Raw genomic sequence first — 19312 nt, forward strand, 5'->3', positions numbered from 1 at the left:
AATGGAAAAGGTGCCAGACTGGATTCTATCAGAATTCTCATTCATGTCCCATTAAACTAACCTTCAGCTAGGGTTAACCCTAACCCTAACCCTGACCCTATGGTTAACCCTACCCCTAACCCTAACCCTATGGTTAACCCTACCCCTAACCCTAACCCTGACCCTAACCCTGACCCTGGGTGTCTGCGGAAGAGCGCCGGTCCAGTTACTGACTCGAGCATTTTTGGAAAGAAAATGTACAAAGAAAATGTACAAAGACAGAATGAGAAGAATTTTTAAAGGGTTTTGTATAACAGCAAAACTGCATGTGACTATAAATTTATTAGGAGTCTTTTTGATGGAAGTTTCATTAAAAAAACTTCTTAAGAAAAGTTGAAGCTTTGTTGCCTTTTTTGAGGCTGCATCAGTGGGTCCTGTTGCATCATGGGAGAGCAGCGCTACACGGCGTGTATGGGGGTACCGCAGTACTTGTGCCACAGGTCGATGGCTTTGGTCACCATGGCGTCCGTGTTCTCCTGCGGTATCTGAGGGGGAGGGGCCAGCGTGAGGTGTGACACTGACACACACGTGACAGGAAGCTTTGTGCGTTCACTCACATTGCACAGAAACGCGCGCACACCTTCAGGACGGCTCAGGCCCATCAACACAATCTTGTAGCTGAGGAGGATTTCCAAGGCCACGAACACGAGAATCTTACAGGAGCCGCTGATCACTTTGTCCCACACTCTGAGAAGAAAGCGTTGGTGTGATTGTAGCATTTAATTCAACTAAAACATCTCAGCCAGCTCACGGGCATCACAACACAAAAGCCACAAAAACTGTCAAAGGTTCAAAACATGTGGAATGGAAAAGGTGCCAGACTGGATTCTATCAGAATTCTCATTCATGTCCCATTAAACTAACCTTCAGCTAGGGTTAACCCTAACCCTAACCCTGACCCTATGGTTAACCCTACCCCTAACCCTAACCCTATGGTTAACCCTACCCCTAACCCTAACCCTAACCCTGACCCTAACCCTATGGTTAACCCTAACCCTGACCCTAACCCTGACCCTATGGTTAACCCTAACCCCTAACCAACCCTAACCCCCTAACCCTAACCCTAACCCTAACCCTCAGCTAGGGTTAACCCTAACCCTAACCCTATGGTTAACCCTAACCCTATGATTAACCCTAACCCTATGGTTAACCCTAACCCCTAACCAACCCTAACCCTATGGTTAACCCTAACCCCTAACCAACCCTAACCTTCAGCTAGGGTTAACCCTAACCCTAACCCTATGGTTAACCCTAACCCTAACCCTATGGTTAACCCTAACCCTAACCCCTAACCAACCCTAACCCTATGGTTAACCCTAACCCCTAACCAACCCTAACCCTATGGTTAGCCCTAACCCTAACCTTCAGCTATGGTTAACCCTAACCCTAACCCTGACCCTATGGTTAACCCTAACCCTATGGTTAACCCTAACCCTAACCCTAAGGTTAACCCTAACCCTATGGTTAACCCTAACCCTAACCCTATGGTTAACCCTAACCCTAACCCTAACCTTCAGCTATAGTTAACCCTAACCCTAACCCTAACCCTAACCCCTAACCGTAACCCTAACCCTGACCCTATGGTTAACCGTAACCCTAACCTTCAGCTATGGTTAACCCTAACCCTAACCCTGACCCTATGGTTAACCCTAACCCTAACCCTAACCTTCAGCTACGGTTAACCCTAACCCTAACCCTAACCCTGACCCTATGGTTAACCCTAACCCTAACCCTGACCCTATGGTTAACCCTAACCCTATGGTTAACCCTAACCCTAACCTTCAGCTATGGTTAACCCTAACCCTAACCCTGACCCTATGGTTAACCCTAACCTTCAGCTATGGTTAACTCTAACCCTTCAGCTAGGGTTAACCCTAACCCTATGGTTAACCCTAACCCTAACCCTAACCTTCAGCTATGGTTAACCCTAACCCTAACCCTGACCCTATGGTTAACCCCAACCCTAACCCTAACCCTATGGTTAACCCTAACCCTAACCCTTCAGCTAGGGTTAACCCTAACCCTAACCCTAACCTATGGTTAACCCTAACCCTAACCCTATGGTTAACCCTAACCCTAACCCTAACCTATGGTTAACCCTAACCCTAACCCTGACCCTATGGTTAACCCTAACCCTAACCCTGACCCTATGGTTAACCCTAACCCTGACCCTAACCCTATGGTTAACCCTAACCCTAACCCTGACCCTATGGTTAACCCTAACCCTAACCCTGACCCTATGGTTAACCCTAACCCTATGGTTAACCCTAACCCTAACCCTATGGTTAACCCTAACCCTAACCCTGACCCTATGGTTAACCCTAACCCTAACGTTAACCCTAACCCTATGGTTAACCCTAACCCTATGGTTAACCCTAACCCTAACCCTGACCCTATGGTTAACCCTAACCCTAACCCTATGGTTAACCCTAACCCTAACCCCTAACCAACCCTAACCCTATGGTTAACCCTAACCCTAACCTGACCCTATGGTTAACCCTAACCCTAACCCTATGGTTAACCCTAACCCTAACCTTCAGCTATGGTTAACCCTAACCCTAACCCTAACCCTGACCCTATGGTTAACCCTAACCCTGACCCTATGGTTAACCCTAACCCTATGGTTAACCCTAACCCTAACCCTGACCCTATGGTTAACCCTAACCCTATGGTTAACCCTAACCCTAACCCTGACCCTATGGTTAACCCTAACCCTAACCCTATGGGTAACCCTAACCCTAACCCTGAGGTTAACCCTAACCCTAACCCTATGGTTAACCCTAACCCTAACCCTGACCCTATGGTTAACCCTAACCCTAACCTTCAGCTATGGTTAACCCTAACCCTAACCTTAACCCTGACCCTATGGTTAACCCTAACCCTAACCCTATGGTTAACCCTAACCCTAACCCTGACCCTATGGTTAACCCTAACCCTGACCCTAACCATGAGGCACACACACTCTGAAGCTAGCGTTAGCGCACCTCTGCAGGCTGGACTCTGGGAGGCAGCCGGCGAAACAGCGTCTGAACCAGAGAGCGTAGGGGAGCCGAGGCAGGGCGCCGATGGCCCTCAGGTGGCTCAGCAGCCGAGGGTCCTCCTGACTCAGGTAGTGTTCCAGACTCTTCGGCTTCAGCCACGGGCAGAAGCTCAAGTCAGAGGAGTTGCATCTTTTTTGGATCTTGGGACACACGTCACACGTGAAAGTCTCACATTTTAGGCAAGACTCACCAGGTGGGGAAACGAGTCTCCAAACTTGGCGTGAAACTGGCTGACGAACGATTTGATCAGCCAGTAACAGTCGACGGAATCATCCGTGATCTCCTCCATGGCTGCAGCGATGGACAGGAAGTCTTCATCCTCTTCACCCTGGAACACATCGGCAGCGGCTCATAACACCAGGATCACAAACGGCCTTTCCTCACTCCTGACGTGAAGCCTGAACTTGGACGGGACCCTACATCTGGTTTCAGTAGCAGAGACCATCGCAGGAGTCACTGCCAAACTACGCTAAGAATTTCTCAGCTCTTACCGGGGCCGGCGTCTCGGAGCAGCGAGGCAGCACTTGGCTCTCCAGCTGAAACATGCGCAGGTAAACGTGCGTGGATGGTGTGGAAGCGCTGATGTACCTCATCACCTCCAGAGCCTCCCTGATGTCCTGGTACTGAGCCTTCCTGTAGCCCCCAACCAGAGCGTGAGAGTCGCTGTGAGGAGGCAGGATGCCTGCAGGAAGTGATGTCACACAGTCTGACTGGACAGGTTCTATCTTTGGTCTCGCACAGATTTAGAAAATTATTATTTTGCTAGTTTTAACACAAAGACCAAACTGGAGGGTTTCATATTAAAACCACAGGAAACAAACTCAGGTAAAGCAAGAATGTGTGTGTGCATGTGTGTGTGTGTGACACACACGCACGCGCAAGCAAGGGTTGACAGATAATAGATAAAGCATCTGTTATAATCCAACTTGTCTCAACCCAGGCTGAAGCCGCTCTCGCTCTCGTTAGCGCAGGTCATCTCGTTAGCGCAGGTCATCTCGTTAGCACAGGTCATCTCGTTAGCGCAGGTCATTCATCCCAACCGTCAGATTGTTCAACATGCACAACACTTCATTGTAGCACCAATAACCATATTTGGCATATTTGCACTAACTAACCATAACTACCTCTGGAATCTCTTATTTGCACCTCTTATTTTGCACCTTAAATTTTCTTCACACTGTCCGACACTCCTGTACATAATTTTTAATTTCTGGATATACTGTACAATGTACATAGCAATGTACATAATAGAAGAGTCTTTTATGTTTTTCTTTTAGTCCTTTCTGTACTGTTCACCACGGGCTGCCGCTGTAACGTGCAATTTCCCCGATGTGGGATCAATAAAGTCTTTTATCCTTTATCCTTTTATCCTTTGCCCTCCTGCTCCCCACAAACGTCCTCCATGTTCCTGTGGGCTTCCTGTGGGCTTCCTGTGGGGATCCTGTGGGGATCCTGTGGGCTTCCTGTGGTGTCCCTGTGGGCTTCCTGTGGGGTTCCTGTGGGCTTCCTGTGGGGTTCCTGTGGGGATCCTGTGGGCTTCCTGTGGGGTTCCTGTGGGCTTCCTGTGGAGTTCCTGTGGGGATCCTGTGGGCTTCCTGTGGAGTTCCTGTGGGGTTCCTGTGGGGATCCTGTGGGGATCCTGTGGGGTTCCTGTGGGGTCCCTGTGGGCTTCCTGTGGTGTCCCTGTGGGGTCCCTGTGGAGTTCCTGTGTCGTGGAGCAACGTAGCGAACGCAGCCTGGCTGAATGTCAGGGCCTAAAACCAAACTCCACTGCACACAGCTGTTTTCTTTACTGGGGAGGAGAACCTGGACTGAACTGGTACCACCATCATCGTTTTTCATATTAAGAAACCTGTTAAAACATTTTAGAGATATTGCAGGCATTTCTCAAGCGTCTCACCTAGTAACACTTTCCACACATGGATCCTGTACATGGACGGGAGGGGGAACCTCTGACTGAAGGTACTCAGCTTTTCCAGGTCTGCAGAGAAAGTGAGATGAAACCAAAAAGTCACAACAAAAAAAGGTCAATGGTGACCTGGGTGCTCAGGGTTACCCAGAGGATTGTCCTTCAGCAGGATCTCCAGTGACTTCTTCTCCTCCACGCCTCTGAATCCCACTTTCTCATAATACGCAGAGCGAAAGTTTCTCTGAGGGTCTTCGGTCATTTTCTGATCGCTCTGCAAAACACACACGTCTGTTTCCTTTTGTCCTGTCCAGCAGTGTTGGTCCAACATGGACCGGAACCCTGACCAATAGAAACAATGGGCCAGATTCACGAAGCGTTCTTACGAACAAATTTGTTCTTAAGTCCCACTTACGAACAGTTGACGAAGATTGTGGCATTCACCAATTTCTTCTCATCCTGGATTTATGCGTAGGTAAGAACAAATCCTACGAACACTCAGGAGTACTCTTGCGCACATTTCAGTGCCGACATGTTGGCATGGTTGTGTTTTCTTCTCTTGTGCAGTTCAATAAAATTCAATATTACAATGATAATTCTGTCATATTTATTTATTTGTTTATTTCCTATTTTTGGTGATTTACGGAGAATTTTAAAATTACGTAAATGTGCCAATGACTTAACATTAATCAACCAAATTGGAAACCATGCCAAAACTGTCTTTTTATTTGATTTTATCTTGATTTATTTTATTAGGGGATCGAGGATATGCCCTGGTTGTTGACACCACTGACCAACCCTCAGACTCCACAGGAGTTTTATTCAATCAGATGCATGCGCGCAGTCGCTCCACCATTGAACGCACCATCGGCATGTTAAAGGGCCCCTGGATGTGTTTGGACACAGAGCCACAACCCTGTGAGGATGTGCGTCCTGACGCAATGATGGGGCCAGACTGCAGGCACGCGGTTCACGTTCGAGCGCGATTAATTGCCCATTTGTGAATAAAATGCATTATTGTCACAATCCGAGCACAGCTTTTACACGTTTATTTTTTTACATTCTTCTTTTTTTTTACATTCTCGTTGATTTCTTTAAGCGTGTTGGCTATAGTCATCAGGGTTGAGGCAATTTTATCAAGCTGTTAGCCATCCTTTCTTGATTGTTCAACACGGCGTCAGAAATCAGGCGTGGAGGGGCCAGCTTTGGGCATTTGGCTTTGGGCATTTCGCTTTGGGCATTTGGCTGCTTTTTGCTCTGTCTACAGGGTCCTGCTGCAGTTCCTTTTATGGGCATTAGTGGGCGGTGACTTATGCTAATCGTATGTTAATTAGACTCACCTGGCACGCGCTTTCAACTTACGAACAGATGGCATTCATCAATCTAAGAACACAGCTGCGAACAATTCTGGGGCTTACGAACGCGTTGATGAATCCGACGTAGGGTTTTCTTAAAAAACTTCTTAAGGACAACTTAAGAAAGAATCTAAGAAGATTCTTAAGAACATATTGGTGAATCTGGCCCAATGTCTTTAATCAATGAATTTTGGACTCGACAGCTGGAAATCCCACAAACCGATAAACAACTACAGGCAACAAGGCGAAGAAATAACGACCAGAAGAAATAACTACACAATTAACTAACACATTTCAACCTGTTTTGTGACTTTTTCAACTTGTTTTTCACTGAGTGGCGTTGGTGGGATAAAATGGGAGATAAATAACAGCTGGTTTGGACCCATTTTCTATGTACCGACTCGGTTCAGAAGGCTGTAATAAATAAGTCCACAGTTTTTAGCCAGTCGGTGCTGTTGAACTTCCTTTGGTTTTTAATCTACTAGCAATGAATCTCAATGTTGCTTTGGATCGTGCAGGAAAACTTAAATTACAGACCTGCCATGTAACAGTCCTTTTACACCTGAAGGCTAATTTACACCAAGGTAAATATTACATTTTAAAAAATGTTACATATGCTACAATATTGGTAAATGACTTACTTTCACTGTTGTGTTTCTCGCGAGGTTGATTATCTCCAGCTAGAATCTCAGGCTAACTCGGTAACTTTTAAATACATCACTTTGCCGATAAGCTAACATTGGTGTTAGCTCATCAGTTCAACAGGTAAGAAATGCTATTTTCTTAAAAGATAAGCATGTTGTCAGCAACAAAAAGCGAACTCCTCGCACTACATGCTAACAGCTGCTGCTAAAACACATCCGGGTTTTGACTGTCCAAATAAAACGTACTTTACTTGTTAAACAAAAACGCGAATAAAAATAAATGATAAGACATAGCTCATTAGTATTTTTCTCAGTAATTTAATAAAAGGTATATATTCAAATTTAAAAATAAATAAAATAATGTATCACCAGTACATTCAATTGTTTTATTGTGAAAACAAAAAAGAAACGAAAAAATGCTTCCGGTGTCATCTCTGTGATCAGGATGGCTGTGTCCGACTCCACACCCTCGTTCCCTGGTCACTACTCACTACATGGAGACATGGATGAGTGAACTACGTACTGCACTCAATTTAAAGTTAGTATTCGGGCAACGGCGTCATTTACGGCGCACGTAAAGTGACGTCATGGTGTCGCATAATAATTACGAAGCGGTCGCCGGGAAAAGTGGCCAGGTCCATTTAATTATTTTAACCTATCAGAAAAACATTCAGCGGTCATTTTATGAAAACGCAATATTTTACCCTATAATTAACTTTATATAATCAAATGAAATATTAATGTCAATAATAATACAATAATAATTACTTATTACCTAAAATAATTAGTGTCCCTTGACATTTTCAAGCCAAGACGTGATGGAACATTCTCTAGTCATATTCCGCTGTAGTGAAAACATTTAATAAAGAAATTTTCCATCAAAAAATGGATCAAAGCTACTTTTCATCTTTGTAAATATTCTTTTACTGAGATTCTGTCGCCTGGTGAGGATCAGACGATTCCGAAGAACAATTTTAAGTGGGGGCGGGGGATCAGTGAAGATTGATTGATTTATTTTTTACACATTTATGTTGTAACATCTTAAGATGATCATATTGGACCCCTACTGAAAAAAAAAATCTTATTTCCAAAAATTTCATATATCAAACGGCACAGTAGAAATTGCGTTAAAAATGTCTCCCATCAGCCATCACGTGATACCGTAAAGGCTGATGGGAGACATCACCGAGTTAGGGCGCTCGCTTGTCCACTACTTATCGCAGTGCGTTGTGGGATACATTGAGTGCACTACATAGGGTCCAGCGATGCTCACTAACATTTCGGACACTATTTCAAAGTGGCGTCCACACTCTTGAGGGCACTATGTAGGGTACGGGGGGGGGTTAGGACACAGCTGGTGTTAATTTTCCTTTCATGTGATTAAAGCCAGTTGTTTGAAAGTGATTTTTCGATAATGTGTGCATCATTTTAAAACGTTAAGAACTATAAAAATAAAGGACATGATTAATTCTTCAGGGCCAGAGACTAAAAAGGCTTTATTTTTAGACATAAAAAAAACCCCAAACCGCAAAACAATAATGAACAAATGATTGAGTTAAAAACAAACCAAAAAGGTAAGGAATGCACCAAATAAACACTCCCAAAAACACCATTTCCAATGCAAGCCTAAGATATGGTTTTAACAAGAAGCTTTTTAGGGTTTATTTAAGTGCTCATCTGTGCTAACAAAAATGAAATTTAGTCTTTTTTCAAGTTTTGAACAGCTGAATGCCAAAGCAAAATCTAAACATAGGAAAGACATTGTTGTGTTTTTGTTGTATAGATGTAACCTATTTCTCTGAACATTTAGAATACACAAGCTGTAATTAGTGAATTTAGTTTATGAGGGTGAGAAGAATGTGGAAAAGCTGCGGTGACCAAGTGCTGAGGAGCCCAGGTCCACGCTGCTCCTCCGGGAGCCCCGCCTGGAACCACTTCTGGATCCAGTGGTGGATCCAGGAGCTGATGCAACATTGTAGGGGCTACTGATGCCCTTGGAAGACATAGATGATGCCTGGAGCATTTTCACCCCAGTTTTCTGCTCCACCATGCAGTTATCCAGAGCTTCCTTGTAAGAGATCTTGAGTTTGCTTTTGGGGCAGGTCAGGTTCTTTGTGTGATGTGCGATATCTTGGAGCTTATGAGCAGTGCTGTCCTCCAGCCAGCCCATTTCCAGAGCATCTTGTATGGTTCTTCTGCATTTGACTTCTGGATCATAAAGCCCGCCCGTCACAAACTGGAACTCCATGAATCTCTGTCCTGCTTCATATGGCAGCCACATCTCCTTCGTGGCCTCAGCAGCAGACATTTTCTTTTTGTGTTTGATGTCCTCAAAACCAAAGAAAGCTTTCTGAGCAGGCTTGAGCCGAGAGGCCGCATCCTCAGTTATTATCCCAAGGCGCGACGCCTCCTGAAGACCAAGTCTTTGGCCATCTACGGGATTAATGATTCCTCCAGTGCAGGCCTGTGCCTCTAGTAGTCTCTGCGCAGTGATTGAATCCACCAGACCACGATTCAGAGCTTCCGTAATTGATATCTTTTGGAGATCCTCCGTGTCAAAGATGGCCCCCACTGGTTCTTGTTCAACCAGCACGTCAATGGGGGAGGCCAGAGCAATAGATGCCTTGGATAGGGTCCTGTGGTGGTCGGTTGAGTCTCGTGATACACTGCCAATCGTCGTTCTTTGTTCAGCAATAATGGATTCTTTGGTTGAGTTTGTGCTGAGGATGGGTGATGAAGGTCTTGAACGGACTGATGACGTTGTTGCTTTTACTATTATCGGACCTGAAGTTTCCAGCGTTTTTGAAGTTGATGAAAACTGGACAGGAGTTGAGCTTGAGGATAGAGAAGTTATTGAGGTTACTGATGATGTCACTGAAGAAAGACCTGAAGCTCGTTTGGTCTTATTGGTGATGATACCTGCAAATTCATTAAGGTTGATGGTGTGTGATCTGTACTGTTCGAGGTCGGACTGACTAATCACCTGCTTTTTGAGTAGTTCACTAATGTCGTACTTTTGTTCCGTCTTCCTGTCAATAATAACCAACCGGGTGGAGCCATCTGGATCAATCATGGTGATCTCCTCCCACTCACACTCTTGTTCAGACAGCTCCAGGAAGGTCCCATAGTCAATGTAGCCTTTGTCATATGCTTCCCGTATTGTCATTTCTTTATTTGTTTCTGGATCCACAATTACCACTCTCCTCTTTCTCAGAGTGTTTTTGGTAGTTGACCCTTTCTTCATCTCATCCATGATGGGTAAAAGGATAAGGCCAGTCTTCTTATCTGTGATGCAGCTTTTCTTCAGCTCTGCATATGTTAGCTTCTCCTCAGTGTTGGGGTCAAAGAAGCCCTTGTAGTCAACATTGTGATCACTTAACATCTTCCTCATTTTTTCATCAAAGTAGCCCCTTTTGTATGCCACATCCATTTTGATACGAAGTCCATGTTCTGGATCAATGATTCCACCACTTGCAATCTGCGCTTCCAGCAGACGCATACCACGATCTTTGTCCACCAAGCCTCGTTCTATGGCCTGAAAGAGTGAGATAGTCTTGTCTGTACCAGGCACTCTGTACCCAATCACAGCTTTTTCAGCTGCTTGAAGGTTCACCTTAAACTCTGGACCAAAGAGCTTTTTGTCATAGGCATCCTTAACAGTCAGGTAAAGGTTGTTGACAGGATCCACAATGAACCCGGAAGCAGCTTGAGCCTCAAGTAGTTCCAGAGCTGAGTATTGCTGCAAAAGACCTTCTTTCATGGCCTGATATATGGGCATTACCTGATCCTTAACTTCATTGTAAACTCCAGCAATGCACGTGGAACCTCTCAGGTAGAAGAACAGGCTGTTTTCAATCTCTTGTCTTGTCAGTTGACCCTGCCTCACTCGGTCTATATCATGATGTTCCAACAGGTTGGCATCGACTAAATCTATGATCGACACATGGCCCCTCAGCCCCTCAACAGTTAAAAGTTTCTCAGGTTCAGGGAGAAGCAGAAAACCTGAGCTTGGATCCACTGTGCACTTTGTCTTAAGCGATACATATGTTGTTGGTTGTTGAGAATCTGGGTCCAGATAGCATTGAGGATCCTGGCCCAGTGCTTCGTAAAGGCCGTTATCAATAATACCCCTACTCATGGCAATATCTTTGGGTAGAAAAACACTCAAGGCAGGATCTAAAATCCCACCAACAGCTTGTTGGGCTTGAAGTAGTCGTAGAGCTACATCCTTGTTAATTAATCCCTTATTCATAGCCTGGCCAGCTGACAGTATTGTGGCAGTATTCGGGTCACTGTAACCCATGGCAGCAGCCTCAGCCGCCAACAGCATTGGCTCATCCTCTGGATCAGTCACTCCACGAGCACATGCTTCTTTTACTGTCAGTTTCATCCCTGTTCTGGGATCGGTGAGGTGACCTGTGGCAGCTTGGGCCTCCAGGAGCAGGTCAGCATTTTTAGGAGACATCATGTTTTGTTTCTTTGCCTCTGTAAAGGACATTTTCCTAAAAGGTCCTGCTGCAACTCCAGCAATTGGCCCTGTTCCTTTTAGAAAGAGTTTCTTATCTATGGACACCTCATGGACAGTTTTCTCTCCCTTTATTAGTTGGTCAAATGTCAGTTTGTCCAGGACTCCACAATCAAGCAACTGTTGTGCCGTGACTGCCTTCCGGACCCCGTCAAAAAGTAATTTTGATGGGTCAGCCTTCTCAGAGATGGGCAGAAGGTGAAGGCCCGTGTGGGCATCTATCATGCATTTTTCTTTCAAAGCCCCATAGCTGATGTTAAGCTCCGTTTCAGGATCCACGTAAGAAGGTGGACTCAGCTTTAGAGCATGACTGAGGTCTTCGTCCAAAAGGTGGTGTCTGATAGCGGTCTCTTTGGGGAGGAAAACACTAAGATTGGGATCTAGAATGCCCCCCACAGACTCCTGCGCCTGCAGCAGGCGTAACCCATTTTCCCTGTCAATCAATCCCTTTTTCAATGCCTCAAACACGGAGAGTGGCCTAGCCGAGCCCACATGTTCATATCCCACAGCAGCAGACTCTGCTGCCAATAATCTTTCTCTGTCTGCTATGTCCACCACCCCTCTGCTACAGGCTTCTTCCACTGTCAACTTCTGATTGGTGATTGGGTCAATCACGTAGCCTGTGGCAGCCTGTGCTTCTAGCAGCAAAGCTGCACTAGCTCCAGACAGCAAGTTCTGCTTCTTGGCCTCTGATAAAGATATTATGCCATGACGTCCAACTACCACCCCAGCAATGGGTCCCGTTCCTTTCAAATAAACCAGTTTTTCCACAGACACCATTGGTACACTCTTCTCTCCTCTCACTAGCTGGTGGAATGTCGGTTTGTCGAGCACACCACGTTCAAACAACTTCTTGGCTGACACTGGTTTCCGAATGCCCATGAACATCAATTTGGAAGGGTCTTTTCTCTCAGTTATTGGCAGAAGTATAAGGCCAGTATGAGATTCAGCTTTGCATTTTTTATTTAAAGCTCCATAGCTGGTATAAAGTTCAGTATCTGGGTCAAGGTAATACTCGGGCCTTGTGTTAAGAGCTTGACAGAGTCCCTCATCAATAATGTTGCGCTCTATCGCTTTGTTTCTAGGCAGAAACACACTCAGTTTCGGGTCCAGAATCCCACCGACAGACTCCTGGGCTTGCAGTAGACGTAGTCCTGTCTTTCTATCAATTAATCCCTTTCTCATGGCCTCAAACAGTGCAAGAGGCTTATCTGTGCTCGGCTCACGGTAGCCTACAGCAGCAGCTTCTGCTTCTAACAGTCTATCTCGATCGCTAGTGTCCACCACTCCTCTAGCACATGCTTCCTCTACAGTCAACTTTTCATTGCTTGAAGGATCAATGATGTGGCCCGTGGCGGCCTGGGCATCCAGAAGCAGATCTGCACTCTCAGTCAGCATCAACATCTGTTTCTTGGCCTCTGATAGAGACAGCTTGCCCAAAGGCCCCGCTGCAACACCAGCAATTGATCCTGTCCCCTTTAGAAAGACTTTTTTATCCATGGACACCTCTAGGACAGTTTTTTCTCCCTTGATTAGTTGATTAAATGTCAGTTTGTCCAAAATCCCACAGTCTAGCAACTGTTGTGCTGTTACTGCCTTGCGGACACCATCAAAGATCACTTTGGTGGGGTCAAGTTTTTCAGTAATTGGCAAGAGAAGCAGACCTGTGTGAGGCTCTGTTCTGCATCTTTTCTTCAATGCTCCATAACTGACATCATGCTCAGTCTCTGGGTCAATGTAGCACTTAGGACTGTGGTTAAGTGCTCGCCACAGGTCTTCATCCAAAAGATTGCATTTGATAGCGGTGTCTTTAGGAAGAAAAACACTAAGATTGGGCTCAAGAAGGCCGCCCACAGACTCCTGAGCCTGTAAGAGGCGCAGACCCGTTTCCCTCTCAATGAGACCCCTCTTCATGGCCTCAAACACAGATAGAGGTTTGGCTGAACTCTGATGCTTATATCCCACAGCAGCAGCCTCTGCTGCCAATAATCTGTCTCTGTCCATGAAGTCCACGACGCCACTGGCACAGGCTTCGTCCACGGTGAGCTTTTGACTATGCCTAGGATCAATGATGTGTCCTGTTGCAGCCTGGGCTTCAAGCAACAGATTTGCACTCTCTTCAGGCAGGAGGTTTAGCTTCTTGGCTTCTGACAATGACAGTTTACCATGACTCCCAACAAATACACCAGCAATAGGCCCAGTCCCTTTCAGGTTTCCCCTCTTTTCCACAGACACCTCTGGGACAGATAGCATTCCTTTTTCTAAACCTCTTAAAGTCAGCTTGTCCAGCACTCCACAATCAACCAGCTGCTTAGCTGTGACAGTTTTACGAACACCATCAAAAGTAAATTGGGAAGGGTCTATTTTTTTAGAAACAGGAAGAAGCAGAAGGCCTGTGTGAGGCTCCACCTTACATCTCCTCTTCAGTGACATATAGGTTACCCCCATCTCACTTTCAGGGTCCAGATAGAGCTCAGGTTTCAGAGCCAGAGCATGACTTATGTCTTCATCGATCAAGTAACGCTCCATGGCTGTTTGTTTTGGGAGGAACACGCTGAGGACCGGGTCTAAGATCCCTCCTACAGATTCCTGGGCTTGGAGCACTCGCAGGGTTGTGGTCCTGTCAATCAGCCCTTTCTTCATGGCCTGAAAAACGGACAGGGGTTTGCTAATATTGGCACAGCAAAAGCCCACAGCTGCAGCTTCTGCTGCAAGCACCCTTTCTTTGTCCTCTTCATCAACCAAACCTTGGATGCATGCCTCTTCGACTGTCAACTTCTGATTGGTCCTGGGGTCGATTATGTGGCCAGTGGCAGCCTGGGCATCGAGTAACAGGTCAATGCTATCAGGTGGCAGTAGATTCTCCTTCTTGGCTTCTCTGAAGGTCATTTTGTTCAAGGATTCATTTAGAGGCCCTGGGCTATTAGGACCTTCAATGATCAATCCAGCTATTGGACCTGTCCCTTTTAAATTGATTTTTTTTTCAAGTGACACATCGGGCACTGTTTTAAGCCCACTCACAAGCATGTTAAACGTTGGCCTGTCTAAAACACTACAGTCGAGTAACTGGTTTGCTGTTACAGAACTTCTGACCCCATCAAAAATCAAAGTAGAGGCATCCAGAGTTGAGGGCTCCTTTGCTCTCTTGAGCTCAGCTTCCATGTTCTGTCTGATAATAATAACCTCCTGCAGTTCATTCTGGATGGATGTCAGCCGAACTCTATATTTCTCCTCAATCTCCCGTTGTTCCCGCCTGAGTTTCTCTATTTCCCTTTTTAAAGAGTTCTTCTCCATCTCCTGACGTTCCTTGTCTGTGTCATATTGCCTGAGCAGGGCCTGCTTTCCGTCATACTGGTCCTTCCAGTAACCTTCCTCGCTCTTCAGCCTCTGGTTCTCCTCCATTAGATTTTGTTTGTTGCGAACTTCATACTCTAGAGTCAGTTTAATCTCAGCAAGTTCCTCCTCAAGTTTTTGAAAATGATCTTTGTCTTTTCCTGTCGTCTGGAGCTTCAACATTAGACTGTCTCTCTCCGCCACAACCTCTTTATGCTGGGACTGAAGCGACTGCAGCAGCACTGTCGTCTGTTGGAACAGACAGAAAAGACAGACAGAAAGTGCCGATGGACAAAAAGTTAGAAGAATAAAACCATTTTCAGTGTATCACATCTAGAACCATCTATCACTGAACTGAACATCACCTCAGACTGAAACAATCACAGTAAATGTAAAACTAAAAGCTAATTTATGAATAGAAAATGGCAGTGTCATGCAAGCTAGTCCAAGAAAGCAGGAAATAATCTAATGTATATGATATATAAGTCTGGGTGATGCCGTTCCACTTTTATCTACATTCTACTGGGAAAAGGAAAACCAGCACTCAAAAAACCTGCAGATCAAATATGCTGAGCGGAACTACAAGTATTCTACATCTGACTGAACACATTCTGTAAAACTGCAAACCAGCACAAATGAAGTTAAATCATTTGATTGAGTGGTCTATAACTACAGGGTAGGGTTGGGGTTAGAGTTAGGGCTAACCCTCTAGGGCAAGGGTTAGGGTTAGGGTTAGAGGGTTGGGGTTAGGGCAGCCATGGGCAAACTAAGGCCCGGGGGCCACACGCGGCCCGTTAAACGTTTTAATCCGGCCCGCCAAACTTGAAAAATTAAATGAATAAACCTTGTTAATGTTAAATTTTCACTGCAATTCTGGTGTTTTCCCACTAGAAAAAAGACAGTCAGGAGGAGAGTGATGGTGATATCCTGAAGGATAACAGAACTTTCAGTGCTTTAAAATAGAAATGGTTATTAATTTTTTTAAAAAGGCACATTTTATTCATTTGATTTTAAGTGTTTTAAGACTCATTCCAAAGTCAGATATTTTGTTGTAATGCTTCTCTTCATTTTCATTTGAAATTAAAGCACATGTTTTCTCCATATCCCAAGATGTGTATTTTTGCTCCAATGAGGTGAGGTTACCAAAGCACTCCATCCATCCATCTGCTCCTGGTCCGGCCCCTTTGTCAAATGTTAGAACCCATTGTGGCCCACGAATCAAAATGTTTGCCCACCCCTGGGTTAGGGGGTTAGAGGGTTAGGGGGTTAGGGTTAGAGGGTGGGGTTAGAGGGTTAGGGTTAGAGGGTTAGGGGGTTGGGGTTAGAGGGTTAGGGTTAGAGGGTTAGGGTTAGAGGGTTGGGGTTAGAGGGTTGGGGTTAGAGGGTTGGGGTTAGAGGGTTAGGGTTAGAGGGTTAGGGTTAGGGTTAGGGGTTAGGGTTAGAGGGTTAGGTTAGAGGGTTAGGGGTTAGGTTAGAGGGTTGGGGTTAGAGGGTTGGGGTAGAGGGTTAGGGTTAGAGGGTTGGGGTTAGAGGGTTGGGGTTAGAGGTTGGGGTTAGAGGGTGGGGGTTAGGGGGTTAGGGGTTAGGTTAGAGGGTTGGGGTTAGGGGGTTAGGGTTAGAGGGTTGGGGTTAGAGGGTTAGGGTTAGAGAGTTGGGGTTAGGGGGTTAGGGTTAGAGGGTTGGGGTTAGGGGGTTAGGGGGTTAGAGTTAGGGTTAGAGGGTTAACCCTAAGTTTTTGTACTTTATCAATCAGTGCTGAATTTACAATTCACATGTCATATAAACAAGAGTAAAGGCTTCTACTAGATGTCTGCTGGAAGTCAAGAGTGTTTCAATCTGCATGCAAACAGTCAGGCACAGGGAGATTTATGTGATTGTTTCAGGAGGAGGAGGAGAAGGGATCTACAAGGGCTCTACAGGTGTTCAAATGTTGCCTAAAGACAGGACACTACTGGATTCAAGTGAGGAGGAGGAGGAGGAGGAGGAGGAGGAGCAGTCCACTTGCCAAACATCCATATACCTCCGTCATCTGGGTTTGGATTTTCTCTGTTTCCAGTCTGAGTTCCTCCCTCTCAGATGAGAGCTCTGAGACCAGGTTGCAGTAATCGATGTTCCTGCACTCACTGGCCTGCAGCTGGAGCTCCAGGGAGGTGATCTGGGAGGAGAACTCATCACCCTGTCTGGATGGAAAGATTTCTGCATTCTTACGTGCTACTCTTAGATCTTCCTCCAGCCTTAGCCTCTCTTTGCTCTGAGATTCTGCCAGGTGTTTCAATCGTTGAATCTCACAGTTGGTTTCCATCTCTACTTTACTTTTCTCCTTTATGGTTCTCTGAAGATCTTCATTTCTAAGATTTGCCTGTTTGATTCTGGCCTGCTCCTGGACCCACTGTTGCTGCAGATCCCTGATTTCTGCACTCAGCCTTGTCACATGTTCTTCAGAGTTCTTCTTTTGTTTTATGCTTCTCTCCAGCTCCTCCTTTAACCTCAGATGTTCTTCTTTGGCTCCCTTTTCTGACACACTGGCCTGTTCTAGCTTCTGGTGCAGTTTGGCCACAGTGTTGGTATTATCATCTATGGCTAACTTGTTTTTTTCGAGTTCTGTTTCTATCTGCCTCCTTCTGTGGCATTCCTCTTGATTGTTCTTCCTCAGGGTTTCCACCTGGCTCTCCAGGCTATTTCTAACTGCCTGAAGGTCTTTCATGCGTCCCTGTATCCTTCTCAGGTTTTGTTTGACCCAGATTTTCTCCCTACTCTCCCTCTCCAAGTCCAAACGCATCTTCTGGAGCTCCTCCTTGCACTCCTCTAGCTGTGTTGCAGTCACTGATGAGCTGGTTAGTTTCACCTGCAACTGGACCAAAGACTTCTCAAGCAAACCGTGTTGTTCTTCTTCACTTCTCCTCCTACGGGTTTCCTCTTCCAGAAGGTGTGTGATGTAGACCACCTGGTCACTCTTTTCCTTCAAGGTCTTCGTGATCTCATCCAGCTCGTCCCTATGCTTCCGGTGTTCCTCATGTCTCTGCCTCTTCAGCGCCTCCACCTGACTCTCCAGCTCTGCTCTCCGACACTCTTCCTCTTGGATGACAACACACCGATGGCGTGCTTCTTCCTCTGCGCCCCTCTTCTGCTCCTCCAATTCACTGTTGAGCACCTTGAGTCTCCTGAGCTCCTCCTCCAGAGTGCTACTCTCCATCACCATCCTTTCATGCTGTCTGTGGAACTCGGCTGTGTCCTCCTCCCTCTGAGACGCCAGCGTCTTGATGTCAGTGTGGCTGGCTTGGATCTGGGATTCATAGCTGATTTTTAATTTATTGATCTCAATACTGCACCGACTTCTTACCTTTGACGTCTCCTTCTGCAGCTCCGTGATTTTCTCTGCATTCTCATCCAGCTGCCGCCGCAGCCGTTCCGTCTCGTGCTCTTTATTAGCTACATTTTTTTCCAGCTCCATCTTGGACCAGCTGACTGTTTCCAGCTCCTTCTGTCTCTTCCTCAGGACAGAATCGTACTCCTCCTGCTGGAGGCTGTAGCGCTCCTCTGCCAGCCGTCTCTTCCTTTTTTCCTCTTCAAGCATGTAGTTGAGACGCGTCACCTGATCGTTGAGCTCTGACAGTTGGCTCTGGGTGTTGTCCAGACTCTCCTTGGTGGCAGTGCACTTTAGCACGGTGCTTTGTTTCACCTCCTCCATCAACAGCAGGTTGTCTCTCAACTGGGACAATTCCAGCTTGTGACAACTGAGGTCATTATCCAGAGCTTTGTTCTTGGCATCGGAGTCCTGGATGTTTTCCCTCAGAAGATGGAGTTCCTCTTCCAACAGGTCAATCTTAGTGTTGCGAATCTAAAAGCAAAGATGGGGATTTTTGTATTAAGCCTAAATTAAAGATAGTTGTCTCGCAAAACTCTAAATGATGATTAAAGAAAGCAGCAACACAAGAGATCACATCAGTCGTACCTTGAGCTCCTCCATGTGTTTGAGCAGGTCTCCCAGGAATCTGTGGTGGTCTGCAGACATGGTGAGGAGCGTCACGTAGCGCGTCTGCAGCTGAACAGCCTGAGACAGCGGAATGTAAGAAATGAGAACTTTTACAAGCAAACATGCTTCTTTTTTAAATCAGCTACCTCCTGGTGGAGGTCCACAGTTGGTGACTTCAGCATTGTCCTCTTGATGGGGATATTGAGTAAAGTCTCCAAACCAGAGGAGTATGCTGCAAGGTCTGTTTCATAGTCCTGTAACACAAAGGTCATTGTTTTGATAAATGATTTTGATGGAGCACAGAGTGGCAGCATCCTCACCTTGATAGAATTGCTGCAGGCTATGTTGGCCTTCAGCACGCCCTCGAGGGTCTCCCTCTTTGATAAGATGTCTGAGTTCAGGGCCTTGGCGGCACAAAATGACAAACGCATCAGATCCCTGACGCCTGAGCAAAAATGCAACAGTGCCTCTAAAACAATAACAAGTAGGAAAGAGA

The 19312-nt window shown here is 45.9% G+C and overlaps 2 protein-coding genes across 5 annotated transcripts in view; both read right to left on the reverse strand.

Annotated features, from left to right (window-relative positions):
- Positions 1-260: 260 nt before the first annotated feature.
- tbc1d7 (TBC1 domain family, member 7) lies at positions 261-7223 on the reverse strand. Of its 2 annotated transcripts, none has more exons than XM_057037807.1 (8): positions 6983-7223; positions 5137-5260; positions 4981-5061; positions 3572-3762; positions 3271-3408; positions 3024-3169; positions 597-726; positions 261-524 (listed from the first exon to the last, which is right to left on the reverse strand). In XM_057037807.1, the coding sequence occupies exons 2-8, from the start codon at positions 5246-5248 to the stop codon at positions 438-440; spliced, it is 885 nt and encodes a 294-aa protein (XP_056893787.1). In that variant the 5' UTR covers positions 5249-5260; positions 6983-7223; the 3' UTR covers positions 261-437. The 2 variants fall into 2 exon arrangements, with proteins under 2 accessions (XP_056893787.1, XP_056893786.1); XM_057037806.1 differs by having other exon boundaries at positions 5137-5328.
- A 1226-nt stretch (positions 7224-8449) lies between these two features.
- The window catches only part of LOC130528435 (desmoplakin-A), a 24285-nt gene continuing 13422 nt past the window's right edge, over positions 8450-19312 (reverse strand). For all 3 annotated transcript variants that reach the window (XM_057037800.1, XM_057037799.1, XM_057037797.1), the window contains exons 20-24: positions 19137-19220; positions 18963-19070; positions 18796-18894; positions 18184-18681; positions 8450-15092 (exon numbers count right to left, since the gene is read on the reverse strand). In XM_057037800.1, coding sequence (XP_056893780.1) covers positions 8826-15092; positions 18184-18681; positions 18796-18894; positions 18963-19070; positions 19137-19220 — 7056 coding nt within the window. In that variant the 3' untranslated portion in view covers positions 8450-8825. The remainder of the gene's footprint in view (positions 15093-18183; positions 18682-18795; positions 18895-18962; positions 19071-19136; positions 19221-19312) is intronic.

The sequence above is a fragment of the Takifugu flavidus genome, chromosome 7, assembly GCF_003711565.1.
Source record: "Takifugu flavidus isolate HTHZ2018 chromosome 7, ASM371156v2, whole genome shotgun sequence".
NCBI lineage: Eukaryota > Metazoa > Chordata > Actinopteri > Tetraodontiformes > Tetraodontidae > Takifugu > Takifugu flavidus.

Bases quoted from the DNA above. Each gene is read 5' to 3' on its own strand.
- tbc1d7 (XM_057037806.1), bottom strand. From the start codon at position 5,317: ATGTTGGACCAACACTGCTGGACAGGACAAAAGGAAACAGACGTGTGT. The intron at 3,763-4,980 runs GTGAGACGCTTG...CACTTCCTGCAG, and splicing joins TGTGTGGAAAGTGTTACTAG to GCATCCTGCCTCCTCACAGC. The intron at 3,170-3,270 runs GTGAGTCTTGCC...CCGTGGCTGAAG, and splicing joins GAGACTCGTTTCCCCACCTG to CCGAAGAGTCTGGAACACTA.